Source organism: Hemicordylus capensis, chromosome 7, assembly GCF_027244095.1.
Source record: "Hemicordylus capensis ecotype Gifberg chromosome 7, rHemCap1.1.pri, whole genome shotgun sequence".
Classification (NCBI taxonomy): Eukaryota; Metazoa; Chordata; class Lepidosauria; order Squamata; family Cordylidae; genus Hemicordylus; species Hemicordylus capensis.
In genome coordinates this window covers 23,190,852-23,215,222 of record NC_069663.1, presented here as the reverse complement: position 1 = coordinate 23,215,222, position 24,371 = coordinate 23,190,852, and the positions used below count along the sequence as shown (strand labels likewise).

At 52.3% G+C, this 24,371-nt stretch overlaps 2 protein-coding genes across 11 annotated transcripts in view; one reads left to right on the top strand and one right to left on the bottom strand.

Moving 5' to 3' along the window:
• CADM4 (cell adhesion molecule 4) overlaps window positions 1-4,689 on the top strand; it is a 117,379-nt gene extending 112,690 nt beyond the window's left edge. For both annotated transcript variants that reach the window (XM_053267067.1, XM_053267068.1), the window contains exons 7-9: window positions 175-347; window positions 1,163-1,291; window positions 2,370-4,689. In XM_053267067.1, coding sequence (XP_053123042.1) covers window positions 175-347; window positions 1,163-1,291; window positions 2,370-2,479 — 412 coding nt within the window. In that variant the 3' untranslated portion in view covers window positions 2,480-4,689. The remainder of the gene's footprint in view (window positions 1-174; window positions 348-1,162; window positions 1,292-2,369) is intronic.
• A 6,440-nt stretch (window positions 4,690-11,129) lies between these two features.
• LOC128332601 (uncharacterized) overlaps window positions 11,130-24,371 on the bottom strand; it is a 28,610-nt gene continuing 15,368 nt past the window's right edge. For 5 of the 9 annotated variants that reach the window (XM_053267069.1, XM_053267074.1, XM_053267070.1 and 2 more), the window contains 8 exons: window positions 23,376-23,508; window positions 22,065-22,192; window positions 17,440-17,671; window positions 15,196-15,338; window positions 13,537-13,702; window positions 13,101-13,236; window positions 12,449-12,551; window positions 11,130-12,158 (listed from right to left, as the gene is read on the bottom strand). In XM_053267069.1, coding sequence (XP_053123044.1) covers window positions 12,461-12,551; window positions 13,101-13,236; window positions 13,537-13,702; window positions 15,196-15,338; window positions 17,440-17,671; window positions 22,065-22,192; window positions 23,376-23,448 — 969 coding nt within the window. In that variant the 5' untranslated portion in view covers window positions 23,449-23,508 and the 3' untranslated portion in view covers window positions 11,130-12,158; window positions 12,449-12,460. Of the gene's footprint in view, window positions 12,159-12,448; window positions 12,552-13,100; window positions 13,237-13,536; window positions 13,703-15,195; window positions 15,339-17,439; window positions 17,672-22,064; window positions 22,193-23,375; window positions 23,509-23,681; window positions 23,701-24,371 lie in introns of those variants that run through there. The other 4 variants (XR_008310695.1, XM_053267075.1, XM_053267076.1 and 1 more) reach the window with 4 other exon arrangements.

Genomic DNA, 24,371 nt, shown 5'->3' with positions numbered 1-24,371 from the left:
CATCAGCTGGGTCTGGCAGCCCGAGCTGCAAATAACCTTGAAGGGAAGGAAGCGACTGCTGTGGGGAGGAGGGTGGGTGGGTGGGCAGGGGAGGAAGGGTCCCTGGGGCTACCAGGGGGCACCGGAGGGGAGGCGTGAGGTTTAACCCTTGGCTCTCCCCACTTCTGCCCCCAGCCCCACAGAGATCAAATGGACCCGAGCGAACGAGTCGTTGCCGGAGCGGGCCCTGGTCGAGGGGGAGGTGCTGACCATCCCCAGCCTCAGCCTGCTGGATAACGGGACCTACTCATGCCACGTGGCCAACAAGCACGGCCGCTCGTCGGACCAGTACGTGTTGGTGGTTTACGGTAAGCGGCAAGGTGGTTTATGGAGTGCCCTGTGCCCCGAGCTTGGTCCGGATTCCCTCTCGGCTCGGCTCGTGCTCCTCAGCCTCTCCTGCCACAGCTTAGCGTACTCCGATGGCTGCCCTCCTCATGGCGCCAGAGCCCACTCCTGGCGCTTGCGCACTGCAGCTGATATGGTCCTTCTGTTTCTGGATTGCAGCACTGTCGACTGAAGTTCACCCAGGGGAAGTTAGGGGCTCGCGTGATGCTCCCTATACCAACAGAAAAAAGGGGGAAGGGGGATCCCTGCGCATAGAAAACTAAGCGTCTCGGAGAAGCCTCGGCTAGACCCCTGCCATGCTGATTTCCTGTGTGCGGGAATTCTGCTTTATTTTTATTTTATTGGGGGCACTTATATGCCACTTTTCAGGCGAACCTCCCAAAGCGGATTACATAAAACCTGCAATAAATACCCATACATCGAGCAGCGTGTTAGATCATCACCTGCTGAGCTCTTTCGGCTCACTTCCTTTTCTTTCCCCTCCGCTCAGAGCAACCTCGTCCCTGGGTGGCAGTCGAGGGAGGGGTGGGGCACCTAGTTCTTTTTTTTAAATGGAGGAGCAATCGATCGCACAAGAGTCCCTAATTTCAGTCTGTTGGAACTGGGGCCAAGACAGTCCCGCTCCGACATCGGGGGTCTTCTGCTCCAAGCTCGTGTCTGCTAGCTAAGGGCCGCTAGAGACGGGTTCTGATGAGCCGCCCATTCCAAGAGGTGAAGCGGACGGAAGACTCCTGCCCGCCCCTGGCACCCCCCCCGATTCTCTTCTTGTCTCCTGCAGACCCCGGGGCTATCGTGGAGGCCCAGACGTCGGTGCCCTATGCCATTGTGGGGGGCATCCTGGCACTCCTGGTCTTCCTTGTCATCTGTGTGCTCATAGTCATGGTGTGGTGCTCCATCCGGCAGAAAGGTCAGTGCCGTGACCTGTGAACTGGGCGGGGGGGGGAGGGATGAGGAGGGGAGCAGCGGGTTATCAACAAGAAGGTTGGGTGACTGTGTGGCTGTGGCCTCTCATCCCCAACCACCGAGATCTGCTTCATTACGCAGGATTTTTAAAACTCCAGGGGAGGGTGGGAGAGGGAGAGACAAGTGCCATCCACCCCCCCCAAGAATGCCCCTTCACATGATGTTATGTTACCCCATAGTGTTCTGAGGGGCATATGGGGGTCATGTTGACGGCCCTCAGAATGTTGATGCCATCACAGCAGCGTTGGTGCCAAACACAGGCAGCAGCAAAGGAAATGCTTTCACCCTCTCTTTGCCACTGAAATCCAGTCCCCACTTACAGCCACATTGGGACTTCTGAGCTCTCGGCCTGGCTTGACTGCCCAGCTCTTTGGGAAAGGTGAGGCACGGCCAGGTTTCAGGGAACCTGTGTAGGAAACGGCCTCCTCTTGCTCCTTGGAGTGAGCCCCCCCCTTTCAGGTTCATGGTTGGGCTTTATCTGGTGACTGGGATGGTATAGATGAAGGCGGGGAGGCAAGGGTGAAGAAGTGCTTGGCCAAGAGTGTCACTCCCGGTGGTGGCGGCAGCTGTGGGCCTGGTGTTCTCGGAGATCGGGGCAATGAGCCCTACTGAGTCCCCTGGGGTTGAAGCCATAGCCTGGGGCCAGAGCATCTGCTTTGTATTTTGCCTGGAAACTTATCAGGAGCCAGTTTAGTTCTTCTACTGCAGGGCTGATATGGTCTCTCCAAGATGACCCAGGGACCAACCTGGCTGCCACATTCTGGACCAACTGCAGATTCTGGACTACGTACAAAGGCAGCCCCACATAGAGAGCACTGCAGTAGTCCAGTCTGGAGGTGACCAGCAGATGTACCACTGTTTTCAGGTCTTCTGTCTCCAGAAATGGGCGCAGCTGCTGAGTGCTTGAATAAATGAACAAATAAACGGGAGTTCCCTTGCAGAATCTGAAAACGGGGTGCATGCCATGCTCCCGTCTCCCCATCCATGGAATTGACATGCCCCCCACTGCCCTTTTCTTGCAGGCTCTTACCTGACGCATGAGGCAAGCGGCCTGGATGAGCACGGAGAAGCCCGCGAGGCCTTTCTCAACGGCGGTGATGGCCACAAACGCAAGGAGGAGTTCTTCATCTGAGCCTGGAAAGGGGAGGGGAGGGGAAGAGGGCTGAAGGGACGGGGCGTCGGGAATGTCGGGGGAAGCAGCTGAGGAGGGGGAGATGAAAGGGGGTTTGTAGAAAAGAAGCTGCTGCTCTTGCCGGGGAGGGGGGAGGGGGTTGGATTTGGAATAAAAATGGAAGAAAAAGAAAAAAAAATGCTCAAAAATGGGGGGGGGGAATCCATTGTGTGAAACACGTGGCCGCCACTTTTTCGGTTTTATTTTTGAAACCGATGATTTTAGCCCCGCCCCCAGCCATGAAGCTCCGCCTCCCACCATTGGCTGCCCCCTGCCCTGGAAGTTCTGCCCTGTCATTCTGGGAGGGGTGTGTGTGCGTGTGTCTGTGTGTGCATGGCTCTGCTTCCGTACAGAGCGTGGGGATAGCGGAGCCCCCTTTTCCTGGGGGGTGGGGAGGCCGAGCTATGTGGGAGGGCCTCGTCTCTCTGTACATAGACTCCAAGTGGGCCTGTGGGAGGCAGGGAGATGGAAGACGCCCGGGGGGGACGGGGGCAGCCCAGGTGGTGGGGGCCAGCATGAGGGGAGGGGTGGGCATTGCAACAGGGGCCTGGCCCCCAGAAGGGGCTGCGGCTTGCTAGCTCCAACTTCTTTTTTTAATCTTTATTTTTCAGATATTAGCACTGAGTTTCAAAATATCTGGGGAGGGAGGTGGGGCTAACCCATTTGCTTGGGGCAGCCCTGGGGGGGTTGTGGGACGGTGGCCGGTGGAGGGCTGGTCTGGGAGTTGGGACCTCTCGGGTGTCTTTCCTGCCCCGAGGAGGGAAGCGGCCGGGCCTCGGGGTTGCCGGGGGGGGGGGGGGGTGAGGCTGGGAGCGGCGGGGATGTCCGGCGTTCTCTCCAGGGCGCCCGGCCTCGTATCCCTCTCGGCCACGCAATCCCCCCTCCACGGCCGGGCCGCTCACGCCGGGTTGGGCCTTAAGGAGCAGGTTAGACTCTCTTTGTTTTTCCTTCAAAGCCATGATAGTTGGGGGAGGGAGGGGGGAGAGCAGGGGGGTGTCTCTGTCTGTCTGTCTGTGTCGTCCGTCCTTGTTGCGTGGCGTGCTCAGCCTGGGGCGGGGGGTCAGGCCACGGAGCCCGGCCGTGCGGCCAGGCCCCGTCTCACGCGATGCCAGCTTGCCCGGACTGGGTGGCCAAGTGCTGCCACCTGGCCTGAAGCCCAGCCTCTGGGGTGAGTGGAGGACCTTTCCGAAGACGGGCATCCATTTCAAGACATGCGCATATGCAGATGGACTGTGGCCAGTGTTAACTCCTCTCCCCTTGCCTGGAGCAGGTGGAAACCCTGCACCATCCCATCCCCAGATCCTGTTGAAGTAACCTGTGTAGCTCACCAACCTCTGGCCTCCCCCCCACCCCGCCGCCCTCCCCCAATCGCCCTCAAAGCAGCTGGTGGGGGCAGTTCTGCGGAAAGCATCAGCAGATGCTCGGCTCTAGGTAGCCCTCGCTCGGCGCCCTTGTCCGGATGATTTTAACCAGCCCCAGCAGCAGCAGCAGCAGCAGCAGCAGCAGCTGTGTTCCAGCGTCAGCCCAAGGGGCCACTGTTACAAGCAGCCGCTCAGCCCCAGAAGCAGCTGCATCACGCTGTTGGGGCATGGGATGCCTACAGTTGGAGAACCGCTTCCTCCCTCACTGCTCCACAGGTCGCTGCTGCGCTGCCCTGGGCATGCAGTCCTCCCGTGAGCGTGCATTGCCACGAAAGGGGTTGTGGAAACCTGTCTCCCTCCCTCTCCGCTCCCACGGCCCAGTTCTGGCAACCCTCAGTTCCTTCCAACCTCCGTGACTTCTCATTTGTGCCAGTAGATGCCCGCTCCTCGATTCCGCCTCCCCTGGATCCTCCCATCCCTTTCCCTCTGTCTTTCGTCTGGGGATCAAAAACAAAAAAACAAAAACGAAAAAAGAGAAGAAACTGACGTGTGATTCTGTGTCCGTCTCTGGCTCGCGGTTTTTATTTTATATTGTTTGTGTCTTGGAAGGGGAGATTTAAAAAAAAAAAAAAAGAATGGAGAATATAATAATTAATATATAACTGGGGGTCGGGAGTGCACAGGGGCTTGTTCCTCTGTAGCCCAAGACTGTTTCCCCCGTGCCCGAAAGTTAATATATATGTAAATATCTATGTCTGCCTTTTAACCACCTTTGATACTTCAATAAATCCCCCTGATTAATTCTTTTAACACCAGTGGTTGTGGGATCCTTGTTCATGGCAGGCCAAGAGAGCAGTGCTGGCCCCAGGATGCCGAGGGCTTTCTTGGGTGGGGGGTCGAAGTTGGCCAGAAAAGGGGGTGCGTGTTTCCTCTTGGGGTGCCCCTTGAGAACGGAGTCCCCACGGAGATGGCAGGGCCAGGCGGGGGCTCCAGCAAATGGCCACGCTTGATCCCCTCTGGAGTCAGCCACGTGTGGAAGAGTGGGACCTCCGGCTTGTTTTCTCCCGTGGAAAAGCCGATGGCAGTCACAGGACCCGAACACTTCACAGCCCTTCACAGTTGCAAAGTGTTTTGCATTATTTCGGTGTCTGGCCTTCACGACGACCCTGGGAGGTAGGCAGCTGGGCAAGATCAGACATGAAGGAGCCAGCAACAGCCTGCCGGCCAAGCACTGTGAAATCCACGTTGATCACTATGCTTAAGGTTCCAGACTGATGTCCAGGTTGGATCAAAACGCCCAATCGGCTTTCGTCGACAGGGGTTCGTAACTCCTGCTCTCATTTTACAGAGGGAATTGGGGCTGAGGGGAACTTTATTTGCCCAAGGCGGCCACACAAGAGTCCATGTCAGGGGGTGGTTTGGACAGGGGCCGAGGTAGGACACCTGCTTTGCAGGCCGGGCAGGGACCTTTGAGAGCTGCTGCCATTCAGGGTCGGTGTTCTGTCGATGGCTACTAGTCAATCAATGGTGTCTAATTATTGCTAGCCACCTCCAGCCTCAGAGGCAAGCTGCCTCTCAATACCAGTTGTAGGGGAGCAACAGCTGGAGAGAAGGCATGCCCTCACCTCTTACTGGTGGGCCACTGGGGGAAACAGGATGCTGGACTAGATGGGCCTCGGGCTTGATCCAGCAGGGCGGCTGCTATAATCTTACGATGGATTAGACTGACCCATGGTCTGACCTGGTAGAAGGCAGCTTCCTAGATTCAGCCTCTGATTTCTGGGCCCCCCTTTCCTCTGGATCCATTTACAGTTGCTCATTGGTGTCCCACTGTAGACAGAGACACCTCTGGAAAGAATTCTTCCCCATCCTCCATTTTATCCTCACAACAAGCCTGTGAGGTAGGCTAGGCCGAGAGAAGGTGACAGGCCCCAGGCAAATCCGCGAGCTTCGTTGCTGAGCAAGGATTCAAACCCAGGGCTCCAGCCCAGCATACGCCACCCTGGCTTTCTTTGCAACCCATAAGCCACATTGGCACCCCCAGTGGTACTGTTCAAGGGCTGGATCCTCCCTATATGTCTGCCCCCATTCTTGCCCCTCTGCACTCACCGCTCATTATGTTTGTGTCTCCCTGCCCCATGCCTGGCCCCCTGCTCTCCTGCAGAGTCTGCTTTCAGCCGGGGCCCCACAAGCAAGGCACAAAGCCCTTGTTTCAGCTGCAGCCAGAACCAATATTGTACTGCCGGCACATTTGTTCCCGTTTCCCTTCCGCGGCTCTCTTTCGCTCCCCTTGTTTATTACTCCGTAGGGTCCCGCTACGCGTCCCCCATCTGTCATTCTGTACAAAACTCTCTTCTTGTGGAAAACATTTCAACTGGGAGCTACCGGAAAAAATATTTTAAAACAATTGCAGGAGTGGGGGGACTTTAATGTTCAACAAAATGGCATAAATTCTGCCTCTGCAGCTCTTTTTACACCCACTGTCCAAGTAGCTGGAGCCACGAACCAGGGGAAGGCAGCAGAACTGGCACTTCCATTCCTGGACCAGACGCCGTTCTCCGTCTGTACTGATGCATAAACAGGGTTCCTGCCCAGTCAGGATCTATGAACGTATGAAGCCGCCTTAGCCAGAGTCAGACCATCAGTCCACATCCATCCGCTGGGGAGGTCTTGAACCAGGCCATGCTCCGCCTAACCTACCACACAGGGGTGTTGTGAGGAGAAAAGGCCGAGGCTGCTCACGTACACTACCTGAGCTCCTTGGTGGAAGGACAAGAGACACAGGTGGCCCACTGTCAAGCCCGCAAGCTTGTCCTCAGTCCCTCTGTCCCTTTCTAGGTGGCATTTCCCACTCGGGGTCACAGCCCTATGCCTGTTTCACATATCCCCTCCTCTTCTGAATCGAGGCCACCTGTCTTTCTTCCCCATTTTGCAACACAACTGGGGGCCCTCCTGCCTCCTCCTGGAAGACCTCCATTGTCCTGCTATGTTCTGCATGTGCCCCGTTGGTTCGTCTGCCCCATTTGGCGGCCCGGATGGCTTCCCAAAGCAGGTGATGATTTGAATTGTGAAAAGTTTAGCCTAGCGACCCGCCCCCCCTCAATAGGCAATTCTGGATCTTAGCCCCATTTATGGCTGCCCTGTCTGCCACTCAAGATCACGCAGGCACGGTCTGCTTCTAGCCAGATGTCTTGCACCCTTGAGCCACACCGGTGGGCCTGCCGCCTTAACGGTCAAGCCAGGCATCCCAGTCTCGCGGCCTTGGTCGGCTCTGCGCCTGGAGCAGCATAAGGCCCTGTTTGCTCTTCCGATTCACCTTTTTCTCCATGATTGTTTCCCAGGCCCACAGCCTCATGGGACTCTCCTGCCTATTCCGAATGAGGCCAGTGGGCCCATCTGTCCCTGAATCCCGGACCTTACGGCGACTGGCAGAACAAAGACGGATGGTGTCTGCTCAGCGGGGCAGCAAGCTCATCTAGGAATCAAATTGCTCCTAACGAGCCTCATTCTGCTCATTAACAGGTGAGTGTCTTCCCAGCCTTGGGGTCTTGGGCTTCATTGGGCATCTAATGCAATCAGCAACCGCCTCCTGCCCCCGACTGCTGTCAGGGCATTAAAAGAACAGAGAGTTAAATGCTGAGCAGAGTGTGTGTGTGGCCGGGCTTGCTTTCCTGAAAGGGTGCTTTTGGGGCTTCTAGAATGTGTCTTGGATCTGCCCAGAAGATAGGCTGCTGATGGTTTCTCTGCTTCTATCGAAAGCCCCATCTGTGTACGTGGCACCTTACAGAATAACGCAAGCAAGACATGTGTCTCTGCCCCAAAGCCTAAATTTTGACAGTGGGCAGGAGAAGCAAGGGTAAATGTTGTAAGTGCAGATATGCATACTTGGGAGGTTTTGATTAAAGAATGAAGACTGGGAGGAGACACGGCATCCTTCAGGCTGCACAGGAGTGAAACTGAAGGAGCAAAGGGATGTATCAGAATGATCAGTGCCATGCATTGATGGGGCGCCGTCAGTGTTTCCCCCTTATTTTTCATAGGGTGTCTGGCACATTCAGGCTCACCATAAATCCGCGTGACCCAGCTCCTTCCTTCCTTCCCTGCCCACTGTTGATCTGCTTTCCTGTAAATGGTTCTCATGGGGGTTGCAAGTGGAACCTTCCACTTGTTTGTGTTGCTTCTGGAGCGGCTTGGACGGTTGTCTTCTTGACCTAGGGAGGGCCTCTTGCAATGCTTGGAAAGTCCCTTGCTGGACCATTTCCACGCAGAGGGAGTCGTTTTGGTTTCAGGTTCACTAGACAAAGTGCTGAGGGGCTCAAAGCCGGTACAGGAGAGACGCACTAGGCTTGATTCCCCACCACAAATCCCTCTTTTTTTTGGCTGCCTCTTATTAATGTGAACCAAATAACGATGACTTCTTTAAAAAAATCCTGATATGTTATCAGGTGCAGAAAAAAGATCTGCTTTGGATAGTGCCATCTGGTGGAGAGGGGTGGAAGCACGTGCTGTACCCTTCGGAAACAGAACGGCATCGGAGCCAGGTGAGGCCGGGGAGGTGATGTTCCCACTTTGTCTGTGGGAGGGGAGGAGAACCTGGGGGAGGCTACCCAGCACCACAACTATAATCTGCAGTCAGGGGCGTTGCTAGGGGAACTGGGGGCCCGGGTTCTTTGAACCCCTCCACTCCATTAGAGCTCCGCTCCGGTTTGCAGTCCTGATTTCTGATATGGGCTTTGGCTCCACTATTGGAGGGTGGGGAGCAGAAGCCATGTGTGATTATTCTCCAAGAGCATTTCTCTCTCTCTCTCGGGTGACTCTGAGGCAATCCCCTCGCATCACCTGAAAGTCCAGCTTTGCAGTCTAAACTTGAGCATAGCCTGGCGCAGACCACTGAGCTTGCTGTCACTGCCCCCCCTCCTGGAAGCTGAAGGAGTCTTGGGAAGGAAGCCATAAATGCTCAATTCCCAAAGAGAGGAAGCACCCAGCAAAGCAAGCTAGCTGCTCCTGTTGAATTCCTGCTTGTCACACAGCCCTCTGAAGCTCAGGGGCTTTTCTGCCTGGAAGCCAGCTGGCAACCGTGGCTGCAAAGAGCAAGTCCTTCCAGCTGCGCTGTCAGTGCCTTCTCTCTCCTGCCCCACAAAAGGCCGCCCAAGACTGTTGGTCCTGGCAGCCCTGCCGACGCTTGGCGGAAACGCCCCTCTCGGCAGCCATCAAATCCCGGCAGCTCAGAAGGCCGGGCCACGTGCATTACACCCCGCATTAACTTTGACTGCTCTCTCTGCAAACAGCTCCCCACCAGGGATGGTGGGTGAGGAAAGGAGAACACCCACTGCGTGTTTCTTGTCTCTCTCCCCTCTCCCCGCATCTGAGCTCAGCATTTTTAGGGCGCAACTTAGGAGGGTTGAAGAACAAACCCAACTTGGCCAGCGTCTGCTTCCAAAGAAATTCTGGGAAGACATTTGTTTCTAGGAGCCTGGAGGCAGTAATGGAACTTGGAGGTCTGGACTCGTGGCCTCTTTCAATTGGCAGTGGGATGAGGGTAGGACAAGAGGGACCTGGGCAGCGGTGGGGTAGTGGTGATGCAGACCACCATGTCATTTAGTCCGGCAGAATGTTGGAGACCTCCGTCCCTTGTGGTGATGCTTTCCCCCTTAACAGCAAAGCGGATAGATCTCAAGTCTTTAGCTCAAGGTCCCCACCTCTTTCTCTCCCTCCTCGGGTAGAGCTCCCAAACAGGTAGACGTTCTCTCCATCATTTCACCTCTTTGCTGGGGGAGGCTGCACCTGTTGACTTTCTTCCTGACATACAGCCGCTGAGAGTACCAAGGTCCTGCCAGCTGTCTATTACTATTGCATACTGGATCAGTTATTTTCTGGAGTGGTAGACAGAGGGCGGGGGCTCACAAATAGTGATATATGACAATGCAGGATAGTTGACAATCCTGCATTGCAACCTTGCGCTGATGCTTGTGTCTTTGAGCAGGGGGGTTACCTCCTGCATGCATCTGGGAAAATGGCCACTTCTCTTTGGCCTTTGCTGCAGAGCCTGACCTACTCCTGAGGAGACCCTCCACTGACCTCCCGTTGAGTGCCAAACCCAGCACACGGGGGAGACCAGAGACCCTCCAGTGAAGCGGTGTAGGCTTTCATAGCAGTTTTCATTGGTTAGTGTGCACAGCCTCATTTCTGGCAGCCGGTGAGGTGACTCTCTACACCAGATAGCACCTGATGGGGCCATGGAGGCCCTGTGTCCTGGGGAAATCCAGAGGAGCAAATCACAAGAGGGCTGCTAACTGAGCCACCGCCCTATGTGAGGCTGTATGAGAATTAGGGAGATGAGGTCATGGCAGGAGAAAGAAGTAGAGTGGTGACATTAAGTAGTCTCTCTTATCCATGTTGACAAGAGCCTTGCCTCTTTTTCAGTGTCCCCTGTCATCAGCCATAGCTCCACTCAAACTGCATTAGCATTAACTTAACAGCACTAAAGTGTATTGAAGGCTGTGCTTTTGTTTTGTAGTTCCTGGCAGCTAGCATTATGCCGTTATTACTGCAAGCTATGCTCTGGTCTGGGGAAATGCCCTCTACTATGTGCCCCCTGTCCAAGGCTATGCCCCATAGTTAACCCAGCCCTAATGGGAACAAGACGTTCCTTCTAAATCCAATAGTGCAGGTGTGATGGAGAGCATATGGCCCTGCCAGGAGCTAAGCTCAGGCAGAGCAGTGAAAAAGCTGGATTTTCCTCCTCTGCATTGACTTTGTTCCCAGGTTTCTCTGGCTGGATACACTTTTCCACCACAAAACATTACCGTCAACTGCAAATATGGGTACCATGTGCGAGACCCCAAGTGGATGACAGGCAAACTTCTGGGGAAGAATAGCAGCAGCAGCAGCAGCACTGGGTACCCACAGAACAGCAAGGGCTCTGCCTCTCTGCTTTAGCACAGCACCATCCCGTCCATTCTCTGCTCTGGGGTTAGTTATGTAGGACCACCGATTTCAAATGATGTAGAGGCACAGCCCCTGACATATACATAGATAGAGGGGATGATGGGTTTCTTTTTTTAAAATTAGGACTTAATTTCCAAGAGAGGTCTTTTATAGCTCCAGTTTTGGCAGAAGTGGAGAGTGCTGCACAGTGCTTGTCGTCGGCTTGGGTTGGTTTATCTGCCCCTTGGGTCCCATGGAGAAGGCTGGTTATAAAAGAGAAGAAAAGGGGGAAACCGAATGCCGCATGCTCCAAACAGCCACCGTTGCGAGATCTTGTTATTTTTTATTCTGATGAAAGCAAGTGCTGGATGGGGGGACATTTAAACTGCATGCCGCAGAGACAGCCATGATATACGCCCACTTCTCCTTACACCACGTGTTGGCATGCAAAAAACAGCAAAGCACAACTGCAATTCAAGGCACATCGCTGGTTTCTCGCCTCGGAGCTAGCACAGAGCCCCGTCCAAAAAGCTCTGGATTTCGGTGCAGGGCTGCAGAGGAGGAAGGTGTAAGAGAAAGCATCCGTCTGGGTTATATTTTCCAGCAGGGCAGATACCCCCATAGTAGATGAGCTCACCCCAAAGCCTGTTTTTGCAGGGCTTGCAGTTTTAGCCAGAAATCCGGGGCCTGCTGTTACAAGAGCGAAAGTCCAGCAGCCGTCGGTGCTCTGATGGCAGGATGAAGGAGCAGTCCAAAAGTCACAAGGGGGAGGGGGGAGAGAGATCATCCAGCATTCAGCAGTCAGTACAGCATTAATTTCCGTTTTTGGTCTGCCCATCTTTGCTTTCTGAGGATTTCATTGAAGAATTTTATATCAGACAAACAAACATGATAGTAGTACGAAGGAGTCAGAATTATTCTTATTCTTTTAAGTCCTGTAAAGCACGCCCTAGTGCCGAGGCTCTGTGCCTTCCTTTCATCAGCTTAATGTAGGTAAAAGCACTTAAAAAGGTACAATCCAGCTGAGTGTAGGACAGGCAGGGGTCAAAGGGCAACCCACAGGCCGATGATAAAGTTCACCCTTGTGAAGGGAAGCTGAGAATTGCAAGGAAGCAGCTATTTCAGAGCAAACAAAATTACATACACCCGACTTCCCTACTCCCCCCCCCCACACCCACAGCCCCAACACCTTCATCTTGCCCACTTCTACAAAACAGATAACGCCCCCCCCCCCCAAGACACATATACAAAAACAACCAGTCACAGTACAGTGATGACATCCCCACCATCCCATAGTTTCAGAAGAAGCTGGATCTTGGAAATGACAAGAAAAAAATAATCTCCATTTCACCCTGGGGAGATGAAAAGAAAAGAAAGGTTGACAACATTGGCAGTGGAGGGCACTGTGAAATCTTAGCACCTGGAAAACCCTCAGCAGAGGAACTTAAGAAGTCCCAACCCCACTGAAGCCTGAGTGCCACTTCTGGTTTCCAGTCCCCAGAGTCTGGGCTGTTTTTTAGACTCTAGAGTGGATACTGAATGTGAAGGATCATCAAGAATCCCCGTGCCTTCTCCTTAATATTCCAGGATGAACAGAAGTGTGTGTGGGGGGGAGAGAATCCACCTGTGCTGCGTTACCCACCTGTTTTCCTCATTACATCACCAAGGGGTGTGTATCTGCCACAACAGAAGGCACAGACTCCAGGCTGCCTTTGTAGATGGGAGTGCGCTGGCCAGATTCTTCCCTGTAGAGGGTGAGAAGGCGAGAGAGAAAAGGCGTGTGAATCCCACAGCAAGCCACGCTTACATTTTGTCTTCGCCATCATGTGAAGAGTGAACCAGACTCGGCTTGAACTGGCATGGGCCGAAATAAAAGCTCTATGAAGGAAGAGTCCTCTTGTTCAAGTCCACACATGCGGCTTGTCATGTGTGAAGTGCCCCCCGCTAAATTGATTAAGCCCATGGAAAGACTTGAGTAGAGACTAACAAAGCCTGAGGTGGAGCTGGTATATATGCATCCCAAGCAGGGAAACTTCTGACCCATCTTTTTTAAAGCAAAGTACCTGCCATAGTTTACAAGACAGCAGGGGTTCTCAAACTCAGCCCCCCAGATATTGCTGGACTACAACTCCCATCATCCTCAGCCACAAAGGCCAAGGGATGATGGGAGTTGTAGTCCAGCAGAATTTGAGGGACCCAAGTGGGCACATCCCTGCAAGAGAGAATTTCAGGGTTGAAAAGAGATTTGGCACTGCCCTGAAGACCCCTAAGGACTAGGACTACAAAGTACTCACGGAGCTGCTTTCTTCTTGGCGGCTGCCCGATGACGGGGAATGAGGATGGCAATTACCAGGACCACTAAGAGCAGCAGCACAGCTGGCAGTGCCACGGCCAGGGCCAACATCGGGGTGCTGAGCGACATCACGGACTCTGGAGGAAAGCGGGACAAGAAAGACAGAGCATCAGCATGGAGTGCACACCCCCTACAGAGTGAGGGTCCAATCATCCGATCTGGCCCAGAACCTTCTGTGGCTGGAGGACTTGTTTAGGGAAAAGATGAGAGGAGTTTATAAAAATCACAGAACAGTCTAGGGAAAGTGGATAGAGAGTATGCCTTGTCTCTCAAACCCAAGACAGCCAAGGGTCTTTGCAAGGTCCTCCAGGGCTTAGATTTTGACCTCCAGGCACACTGGAGAATCAAGCAGAAGGATGCTGGCAAAGGGCGCTTACCTAGTGTAAATGCACGCTGACTCCTCTCCACAAACACACTGATTGATTTGCTCTGGGTCAGCTGGCGCAAGGTAGGATGCCAGGCTTGGCAGGTGTAGGTTCCAGAATCCTCCTGGCTTGCCTTGGTAATGGTCAAGGTGTTGGTCATGGAAATCCAGTCATCTCCCTGGTGGAGAAAGAGGGGGTTAAATGCTGGACAGGAGGTCCAAGTCTTCCTGGGAGCCAGGCCTCCATCCCAGAATCTGTTTCCCATGGTGTCAGGGCTTAGGACCAAACAAGGCATGATGGCAGCGGTCAAGATGAAAGAGCAAACGCCGAAATCCTAGGAGCATAACCTATTCCAGTCATTCAGTGCCGATGCCGTCAAATTAAGTTGTAGCCACATGAAAATGGCTGTCGGTCATGCCAGTGGTTTTGCACTCACTCGTCAGGACAGAAAACATACGGAGGTCAAGCAGAGGGCTCCACACCCCACGTTTGCCACACAATGGCAGTGCAGCTGCAGGCCGAGCAGTGCTTAACTCCCCTCCGGCCGATTCGCCACCCATTTTAATCTGCTGCTGCTAACTGAGCAAAGAGGCACCTTGTAAAGTGGAGATTCTCTCCTGTTTAGTAGCGGGAGAGAAGCTGGCCCAGCACAGCATCTCAGTCTCCAGGAGGTGTTGCTGGAGTTTACCTTGTGTTTCTGTTTTGATTGAGAGCCCCCTTGGGACAGGGATCCATCTTATTTATTTATTTTTCTATGTAAACCACTTTGAAGATTGGTTGAAAAGCAATATATAAATATTTGTCCTTGTAATCGCATTTCCCCCTCAGTCAGGCCCAAGGCAGCTGTTTGGCTCAAGCATCTCAGGGAACCAGAGTTTAACCTGAATTCCCTGTGCTGTCTGTGGGTCTTGAGTTTGAGGGCTCCCCTTCATGTTCGAGGGGCAGAAGTGTCCTGTTTCTGTTTAAAGTAAGCTGAATGTGGGATTGAACTGAGCCTTGGACTGAACCACATCCTGGCTTGTTCAGAAATTCAGGCTGGAACAAACCAGGACTGACTGGGTTTGGCTGTCATGGCAAATCCTGGCTTGTTCTAAAGAGAGAACAGCAGTAGAGAACTTTCTACAGTTGCTCATGAGGAGTCCTGAAAGTAAGCTGGGCTGGGAAAGGACAACGGGGGGGGGGGGCAGGGAGGAAACAACCCAGGTATCCCCCCTCTTCAGTGGTGCCAAAACAGCAGCAGATCAGGGAAATATAGCAAACAGTCAGTGAACAAAGGAGGATTCCTGGAAATATGTCCCCCACAAAAGCACTGCTTTCATCTTGGGGGGAAAAAGAGCAAGCAAGTGTTTGACACAGACCTAAATTAGTTCAAGCCTTGGGAGGTCTCTGCTTTCCCCCAGGGGCACAATGTCTTTCAGTTTCCAGGGTGCAAGACGCTCTCTCCCTCCACAGCACTGAAAGCCTCTCTGCTCACTTTTTGCAGGAGAGACTGCCTTGTTCCTTCAGTGCTCACGACAGGGAAAACAGTATGGAGGCTCTTCATAACCCCCACCCCCCTCCTGGTTCAGCACTTGAATTTCCCCCAATTTTAGCCAAAGCTCCCATAGCTTTCTTAAAACAGAAGACGAAAAGGCTGGGCCCCCTCATTTGTCTTCCTTCTAAAGGTCTCACCTCTTTTTGCCACTGGTAGTCTGGGGTCTGTGAGGCATCTGCTGAACATATGAGTTCCAGGTCAGAGCCTTCAAGCACGGTGACAGAATCCCCAACTGTCCCGCACCAGGTGTTTGAACGAGTTAGGAAGATGCCGTGGAGATCTGGGACAGGAGAGAGAAAAACAAACTCATGAATTCTTGGCAGATCTACATGACAAACCTAGATTGGTTTTACACCAGCTTAACTGTCATGGCCCCACCAAGAATCCTGAGAACTATATAGCTTAGCATGGGTGCAGAGAATTCCCAGGATTCTCAACCAAGAAGGAATTACTAGTCAAACAGCTCCCACCTGTAGAGTAGATAAGTCCCCAAGAGATGCTTTAAACTGTGTGCAGGAACTGGCCCTCTTCCATTTCTGCCAGAGCTGCGGTGACCCACTCAGGAGATACCCAGGTGTGTCAGGACCCTGTCTGACCTGGACTCTAATGAAGCCTCTGCTATTGAGGAGGAAGAGGCGCCTACAGGAGCTCCTGGCCATGGCCACAATCCTGCAGTGACCAGAGCTGGCCCCTCAGGAGAAGCCTGAAATCTCAGGGGATGACACCTTGCCTCAGGCCCTCCTTAGCTGCCCTGGGACTCCAAGAACAAAGGTGGGGTCAGATGCAGGCCAACATTCAGGACCAGTGGAGGAGTGCCCACTTGGCTGACCAAGGCTACCTTCTAAGAGGCTTACCTGGGAGGTGGGAAAAGCAAGTGTAGGAGCAGGTCTCAGATCAGGGCCAAGCTAATTCCAGGAAGAGGACGAGCTTCCTGCTCCCAGATCAATCTTCCACTTGCATCCGGACACTTGCCAGTGCAATAGCTTAACCTGAGACGCTCCTTGGAAGCTTGCTGCTGCCTTCCTCTCTGGTTCCCGATCCCAGCCGTGCTCCAGTTCCAGTCTCTACTCTTACTCTCCAGCAGCCTGTCTGCTGCCTCGCCGGTCCTCGCTCTAGCTTAGGCAATTGCTCTACACTTGGAAAATGAATATTCTCCCATTCTTTGCCAGAATGGGTGAGAATAATTCAGAGAATAATTTAATTCGGAGAACAGGAATTATTCTCACCCATTCTGGCAAAGCATTGGAGAATATGCTTTTCCAAGTGTCGCTCTGGTTGCCTTTCTTGCCCAGGCTGTGGGCAGTGACATGGGGCGGGCTGAGCTTCAATTTGTGCTTTATTATCTGATGAATAGTGATATGTTGCTAATGGGTGGAGAACATTGCTAAAGGACTCCTATCCTTGCAATTCCATTAGGAAGGCAAGTGGAAGAATGCACCCCCCAGCACTGGCCTGTAATGCAAGCAAGCAGGTACAGAATACCAGCAAACATGCAACAGTAGCATTTGCCATGTCAACTGTACCACTACAGTGGATAAATATTTTACGTTTCCAAAGTGCCATGGGCCCAGAATGCCATCCGGGGAGCCTTGGGTGCTGCTTGATTCCTGATAAAGAGTGGTGCCGCGGCTCACCCTGTCTGGGCACTCTACCTGCTGTGCTGGAAGGAAGCTATGCCCCATGCCAAGAACACAGAACAGGCTGAAGGTGCTCAGGGTAAGAGCAGGAACGTAAGGAAAGCCCTGATGGATCAGGCCCACGACCTATCTTGTCTAGCAGCCTGTTTCCCACTGGATGCCTCTGAGAAGCCCACAGGCAGGAGTTGAGGCCATGCCCTCTCTCTTGCTGTTGCTCTCCTGCAACTGGAGGTGGCCTATCAGGAAGGGAAAGGCCCTCGGAGATGCTCTTCTATATTATTTCGTACATGTTTCTTTCAAGCAAGGGTGGTGCTCCTGCTCAATATGTGTGGCTGAAAGGCAGAACGATGCCCAGGACCAACAGTAAGAGTTCTCTTCCACCATTGCCCCTAGGCCAATACTTTATGCGCTTTTCGGACTGGCCCTCGGGCTCCTTATTTTGTTACTGGATACCTGCTGTCTTACAGCAACTATTTCAGATCCCTGAGGCAGGTTTACCCTGCATTGAGGCCTAGTGATATTACAAGTTCCTAGTCCTCATCAGTGCTCCCTCTAACAGATTCCCAGATGCTGTGGACTGCAACTCCCACAATCCCCAGGCAAAGGCCACTACAGCTGGGGATGCTGGGAGTTGTAGTGAACCATGTCTGGAAATCCCTGTCAGAAGGAATAGTGGTCCTCCTCATCGGATATCTACCACTTCTCCCCTGCCCACTGGTGGCCATAGAAAGAAACCCCACATACACTCCACTTGTACGTCCAGCTCTCTGGAGAAGGAGGCGTTGGTAGCGCTGGAACTATCATTGGCACTCACTGTGTTAGCGTTGGAACTAACACAGCGGTAGAGCCCGGTGTGCCACGACTGCAGGTTGCCGATGGTCAGGAGGAGATGCCCGTCATCGCGGTTCACAGTGACGTCATAAAACAGACAGCGCAGCTGGTTCACTTGATCCAAAGAGATCCAGGACTTGAGCCACTGCAGGAGGGAGGGAAAACACCTCACGTTTTTCATTGCCTTGTGACTAGGGTTGCCATCTGCAAGCTCCCCAAATCTGGGAGGCCTAATTTGCATATTAGGCGGCAACTAATTTGCACTTTCTTTCTTTCTTTGACAGATTTGTATACTTCCCCCTCCTCCTCTGCCCTCCCATGGATCCTGGGTAAAATCCGGGCAATCTGGGCAGCGCATCTGAAATCCGTGTAAATCTGGGTGGAATTTAGCAGCTTGGGGAGGAGCCAAAATCTGGGGGCTACCCGAAATTCCAGGGGACATGGCAACCCTACTCGAGACGCTGCCCTGGTGCCTAACTTTCAAATTAACTGGGAACGGGAGCAAAAGCCCCTTTCCCGAGCACAGCGCCGGTCACTCCAGGAAAGCTACAGCTGCACAGACTTCAGTGCATGTCAGCGCGGCTTAGTCAATGCTGCGATGCTTTGAGCGAAGCCACGGCGATTATGAAACGCTGGGTTGTGATTCTAGAAGAAAGGCATGTGGCAATTCAGAGGCCTTAGTCGCTGCTGCATAGGTGCAGTCGCTCAAGGGAGGAAACAAGAGGGGCCAGATAGAGCTTGCTGAATTGGCACAGGTAATTCCAGGATATATTTCCATACGGCGAAAGCCATAAAATCCTAGTATCACGCAGCATTGATGTACTGCTGTAAACGCAGGGACTCTGGTTCTACTTCCTGCAGCACAGTGCTCCCTGGTGGCCACTTGGAGGTGCTAATTGGTGTTAATCTCTGCTTTACTCGTCTTCAGCCGCAGAGAAGCAGCTGCTCCACTTGAGAGCCTTGGGCTAAGCTGCTCTGACTGGCAGCAGCTCACCAAGGTCCCAGGCAGGCCGGGGCCTTTCTTCGAAGCAGACATGCCAGGGCTGACCTTGGAACAGAGGAAGCTGCCAGAGACTGACTCAGGCCACTGGTCCATCTGGCTCAGTATTGTCGGCACAGACTGGCAGCGGCTTCTCCAAGGTTGCAGGCAGGAGAGATACTGCCAGGGAAGGAACTTGGACCCAAGATGCTCTTCCCAGATGCCCTGGCACACAGAGCATGTGCTGTGCCACTGAGCTAGGGCCCTTCCAGCTTGCTTTCTCTTTCTCTCCCAATCCAGTCCACCTGCCTGGAGCTCTTTGTCAGCCTTTGCCCCCTTTATCATCCAGTCCCAACTCAAGTCAAAGACTGAGGAAACGGGGTGTAGCAAAGCCTTCCCAGAACTGCGGGCAGAAGGTCCCAGCTTGAGTCCCTGGCAGCAGCTCCAGGAAGGTTTCCACACAGGGCTTTTGAGGCCCTTCAGCTCGCATCTCCTCCGGAATGGAGGGGGTGAGTTCACATCTTGGCCAGATTTACCCCAAAGTCCCTGTGGGCTATCAGGGAGCACTTCACACACAATTCGGGGGTTTCGTTGTGCGTGAGAGTGTAGCCCGATTTATATCTGGGGTAAAAAAACAAACCACTATTTGTGTTGGGTTTTTGGGACAACTTTGAGTTCACAGTAAAGCCTCCCCATAAACTCACAGCCACCTAATGGTGCAGCAGGGAAATGACTTGCCAACAAGCCAGAGGTTGCCAGTTCGAATCCCCGCTGGTATGTTTCCCAGACTATGGGAAACTCCTGTATCAGGCAGCAGCAATATAGGAAGGTGCTGAAAGGCATCGTTTCATACTGTGTGGGAGGAGGCAAGGGTAACCCCCCTCCTGTACTCGACTGATGGAAAACCGCAGGGCTTTGTGGGCATCAGCAGTCGACACTGACTTGAAGGCACACTTTACCTTTAGCCTGCTTTGTGTAAAAGTCCCCGGTAGGGCTGGAAGAGACTCCTGCCTGAAACCTTGGAGAGCTGCTGCCAGTCAGGGTAGATTCTGTAGAGTATCTAGCAATACTCAGCCAGTATTGTGGTAGCAAGCATGAGTTGTTCCCTTTGCTAAGCAGAGCCTGCCTTGGTTTGCATTTGAATGGGAGACTACATGTGAGATATTCTCCTTAGGGGATGGGGCCGCTCTGGGAAGAGACCTGTGTGCTTGCATGCAGACGGTTCCAAGTTCCCTCCCTGGCAGCGTCTCCAAGACAGGGCTGAGAAAGACTCCTGCTTGCAACCTTGGAGAAGCTGCTGCCAGTCTGGGTAGACAATACTGAGCTAGATGGACCAATTGTCTGCCTCAGTATATGGCAGCTGCCTATGTTCCTATGACCAGTGATCTGACCTGGTATAAGGGCAGTTTCCTATGTACTTAACTACCTTATCTCTTCATAGAGGCAGGTCTACATGAGAAACCCATTTCACTGTCATAGCTCCCAACCAAGGGATTCTGGGAATTGTGTTTCAGTATACCATCCCTAATAAAGAACTCTCAACAGCCTTGCACAAACACAATTCCCCAAGTTGTTTGAGGGAAGCCACTACACCGAAACCGGTTTTAAGCTCAATGTTGATGTCTAATTTTACTCATGTCCTGTCAATCAAACCAAAGGCCCTGTTGACATTACAAAGTACTCTAAATCAATACTGTCATGCCCTGACAGAGAGAGATCCAGGTAGACGTTTTACCTCAGACTCCGGAAAAGGCAGAGACAGTTGTAAAAGAACTAAACAGATGTCATCTTGGTAACAATCATCCCCATCACACACTGGGTTGTATCCAAAGAGTGTTAGTCGTGACTAAACACTATCAAAATCAACGAGCTGTGACTAACTTAAGTCCTATTAATTTTAATGGGATCCAACCGTGACTAGCTTCCTTTGGGTATGTCAAAAAGATGGTTAATTTTGATGGTATAAAAATGCAATGAATACATATAAATAAATATACAACCCACCAATAAACAAACAAGTATACAATTCATCAATACAAACCCTCATGTCTTAATGTTGTGTCGTAAGCCGCCCAGAGAACAATTTGTAATGGGAGTGGCTAACAAATGAAGTTTATTATTATTATTATCGTCGACTCTAGATTCTGAGAAGACAAGCAACAGAAAACTCTCCCTTCCTATATTCCCCTTTTCTTTCTCAACCTGCTCTGACTAACCCCCTTTCCCTCACACAGGCTCTTCCTGAATATCAGTGCTTTGGGTGCAAACTGTAGCTGGTGGAGGGGGGATTTCTGGCAAGGGGAAAGAGCTCCCCTCCCCTGGGGAGGATTGCCATGTTCTGGCTTTCCAAATCCGGGTGCCTAATTTGCATATTATGTAAATTGGCTCAAACATCATCTTTGAGCAGAAGAGAGACTGCATGTTTTGCTCCATAACTAAGCTAGAGCTTAGCTTTAAAAAAAGCAAGCAAGCAAGCTGAAATGCGGGCAAATCTGGGTGGGTTAAGCAATCTGGGGGTGAGATGCTTAAAATCCGGGTGAAACCCGAAATCCCGGGGGGCATGGCAACACTATCCCTGTGGTCTCTATCAGGATCGCTATCCCCTAACCCCCCCCCCGCTAAAATAAGAGAGGATCCTGCTTGTTTTAAGCAAGCCTTTTAAAAATGTATTGAGCGGAGCATTTCGTTTGACCTGCCTGCTGCCTCACTCCTGCTTCCCATTTGGAATCTCCTAACCGATTTGACCTGCCTCGGAATGCTCCTGCCAGCCCCAGGAAGCTCCTGAGGGCATCGGGCCTTTGCGGTGCAATTCCCCGGCTTCTTTGAAGGCAGCAACCACAGCTAAACTGGTTCCAACTTGACTGTGCAGACATGCCTGTGCCATCATGTGACTCTGCCCTACCACATCCTCCCTTAATCCTTGCTTGTTATTCTCAGGCTCCGACCTCTGCCTTGCCTCTTGTCTTCTATCAAACAAAAGGCTCTGTTTACACAAAAGGCTCTGTTTACACGACAACCTTAAATTAGTCCTGTAACATTTTAGCAGCGGGGACTTTGCCGAAAGCATTCTGGGAACTGCGGCTGGGTGAGGCACCAAGGTGTCCGTTGGGGATCCCTCCTATCCTCCGGTCCACTCACTGTTCTACCATGCCCAGGATTTCCTGAGGACTGTTCAAGTCCCTGGTCCTCAGGGGCCACATGCGGTTGACTTGCATGTTCTAGAACAGGGCTCCCCAATCTTGAGGCCCCAAGTGCTGCTGGATTACAACGTCCATCATCCCCAGCCACAGCAGCCAAAGGCCAAATCGGAGTTGTAGCCCAACAACATCTGGAGACCCAAGGTCGGGAACCAAAGGCCGTTGTGGCTGGGGATGATGGGAGTTGTAGTCCAACAACATCTGGGAATGTTGTTCTAGGCAGTGCTGATTTAGCAGCCTAATGTAAGGCACTGTACTGTTGCCTACTAAGCAAGGAACCCTTCCCAGCTCTCCCAAATAGGTAGCAAGGCCGTCACAGACAACTTGGCCCTGGAGGCGGTAGGATCCTTCTGCTGCCTGACCTTGGAGTATCTCTGGAAGGTGAATCCACTTAAGTCCTCCCCTTCTTCATCCGACAAGCACTCCAGAGTCACGTTGCTGCCCTCGAGAATAGAGCCCTCCTGGTCATTCAGGCGGATGATGGGGGACCCTGAAATTACGAAGGTGGAGGGATGGAGTGAGCATAACAATCTTATCCGTTCCCCAGTAACCTGAGTCAACTAGCCCTAAACCCTGTGCTGGTTATGACTTGGCATGCATTGTCATTTGCACTTTCTTGTTCCCCATTTTCTCTTTCCCGTTCCTTATTTTGACACTGTAAACACGTTGGTCTAATTTGCTTTCATTGCTGGGTCCCATTCTCAGACCCATTTCTGCAGGCTCAGCTTTGGAGATCCCAGGGTCTCAACCCAATCACTTGTTTCAAACACCCTGGCTCAACTTCAGGAGACACGAAGCATGTGCAAAGTGCCTTCCATTCACCACTGACTGGACAAGATCCCTGTTTAAAACCCCAGAGAGCTGGTGCTAGTCAGTGAAAGCAAAAAAGTCCAAAGTGGTTTATAAGTTCAAAACAACAAGCCAGAAAGAAGAAATAAAACACGGAGCTAGATAATGATCCATGATCTGAAGAAGTAGAAGGCAGCTTCATATGCAACTGGCTCAAGCCCCCCAATCCTTGAGTAATGCTGATAATGTATGCAAATACATACTTTTTGTAAACCTCCCAACAATCCTGTAAGGTAAGTGAGTATGATTAGCTGCACATTGCAAATACAGGCTTGAAGTTGGGCAAGAGTGGCTTGTTTAAGACCAGCTAGTGAGTTCACGACAGAGCTGAGACTTGAACTTTAGACTTCTTGAGTCACTGCTCAGTCTCCTAGATACTACATAACACCAGGGATCAAACAACCCGTGGTCTACTTTTCCTTTTGACAATCACAAACTCCTGTTTAAGCCCGATTCTAGCTCAGACTGTTCCCTCTTCCATCTCACAAGCTCTCCCAATCTCATAGAAGTAAGGCTACACCTTTGTAAGCCTGGGAACGAAGGTTGCTTCCTCCTTTTACTGGCCCTGCTCCTGGGTCTTTGACGACCAGAAACGCAGAAAACAAACAGGTGGAACTCCCCACCACCACCTAGCTCCATGCTGAGAAAGGTTTCACTGCTAAACCCGTGTGTGCCAAGCTGCTGTTATCAAGGCGCAGGAGCAAGGCCAGTTCAGAAGGGTGGCAGCCTTCCCAGGAAATGTGTATTACTGGTGAGGATTTCCCCATGTGAGGCAGAAAACATGAACCAACACACTTTAGAGAGTAAGCTGTGGTTTGACTCACCTGCCTGGGTGATGTGGAACGTCACGGCCAAGGACACAGCCAGGAGCCAAACTCTGCGCTGAAACTGCGCCATCGCCGCCCGTCTGTTTGGGTTCTGATAAACTTTGCTGCTTCACTTCCTGGTTTGGGCTTCCTGCAGAAACAGTAGGACACACCACACACAGGCTTGTGGTCTTGGGGCACAACAGCTGTGCGTGCCGATGCTGCTACAGTCATGCAGTGGGGGAAGCTGGAAGCTCTGGGGGCCGCACGGCAACTGGGCGCCTCCCTCCCCACCACCCACTTGCCTTCAGCCCCAGAACCAACCTCCTCCCCGGCCGAAGGAGGCGTCTTTGAGCTGCAGAGAAGTTGCCAGCCACCCCAAAGGGGTGGGGAAAGTTAATAACAAACTAAACCGGAGCGGCTGGTTCAGGAACTGAATCTGCGAGCATCAGAAGAAGCAGCAAAAAGAACTAAACCAAAAATGCACATGCAGAAAGGGAGGGCTGGCTGGGGTGAAAGAGTTCAGACACAGACGCTAGCAAGGGGGAGTGGATGGAAAGGAAAGGGCAGGGGTCACAGATAGCATTCGGGAAAGCACAGGAATCTCCCTCTGTCAGTGGGACCAAAACGGAGGTTTAGTGTTGGCTTTTTAACACATGCATAACTGGACGTGTCTGTGCTGGGAATATTGTGCCATAGGTGTGATTCTAATTGCAGCCTCTTGTGGGGATTGCTCAGACAAAATTAAAAAGTGGCTCCAGTTGGTACAGTTTGCAAGTGAGATTGTACCAAGTCCCCAGGGATAGCCAGGCAGCAGAGCAGCCTGGCATCAGCATCGGATTTGGGGAGACACTCCTGTCCAGTGAGCCATTTTTCTTTGTGATGGGTGGCAGAGCATCCTAAAAGAGGAGTGAGGCTTTGTTTGTGTTTTGGGGTTCTGTTTTGTTTTTGGTAGTTTGCTCATGTTGTGTTGACTGGTGGAGATAGCAAAAGGAAATACATGCACACACAACA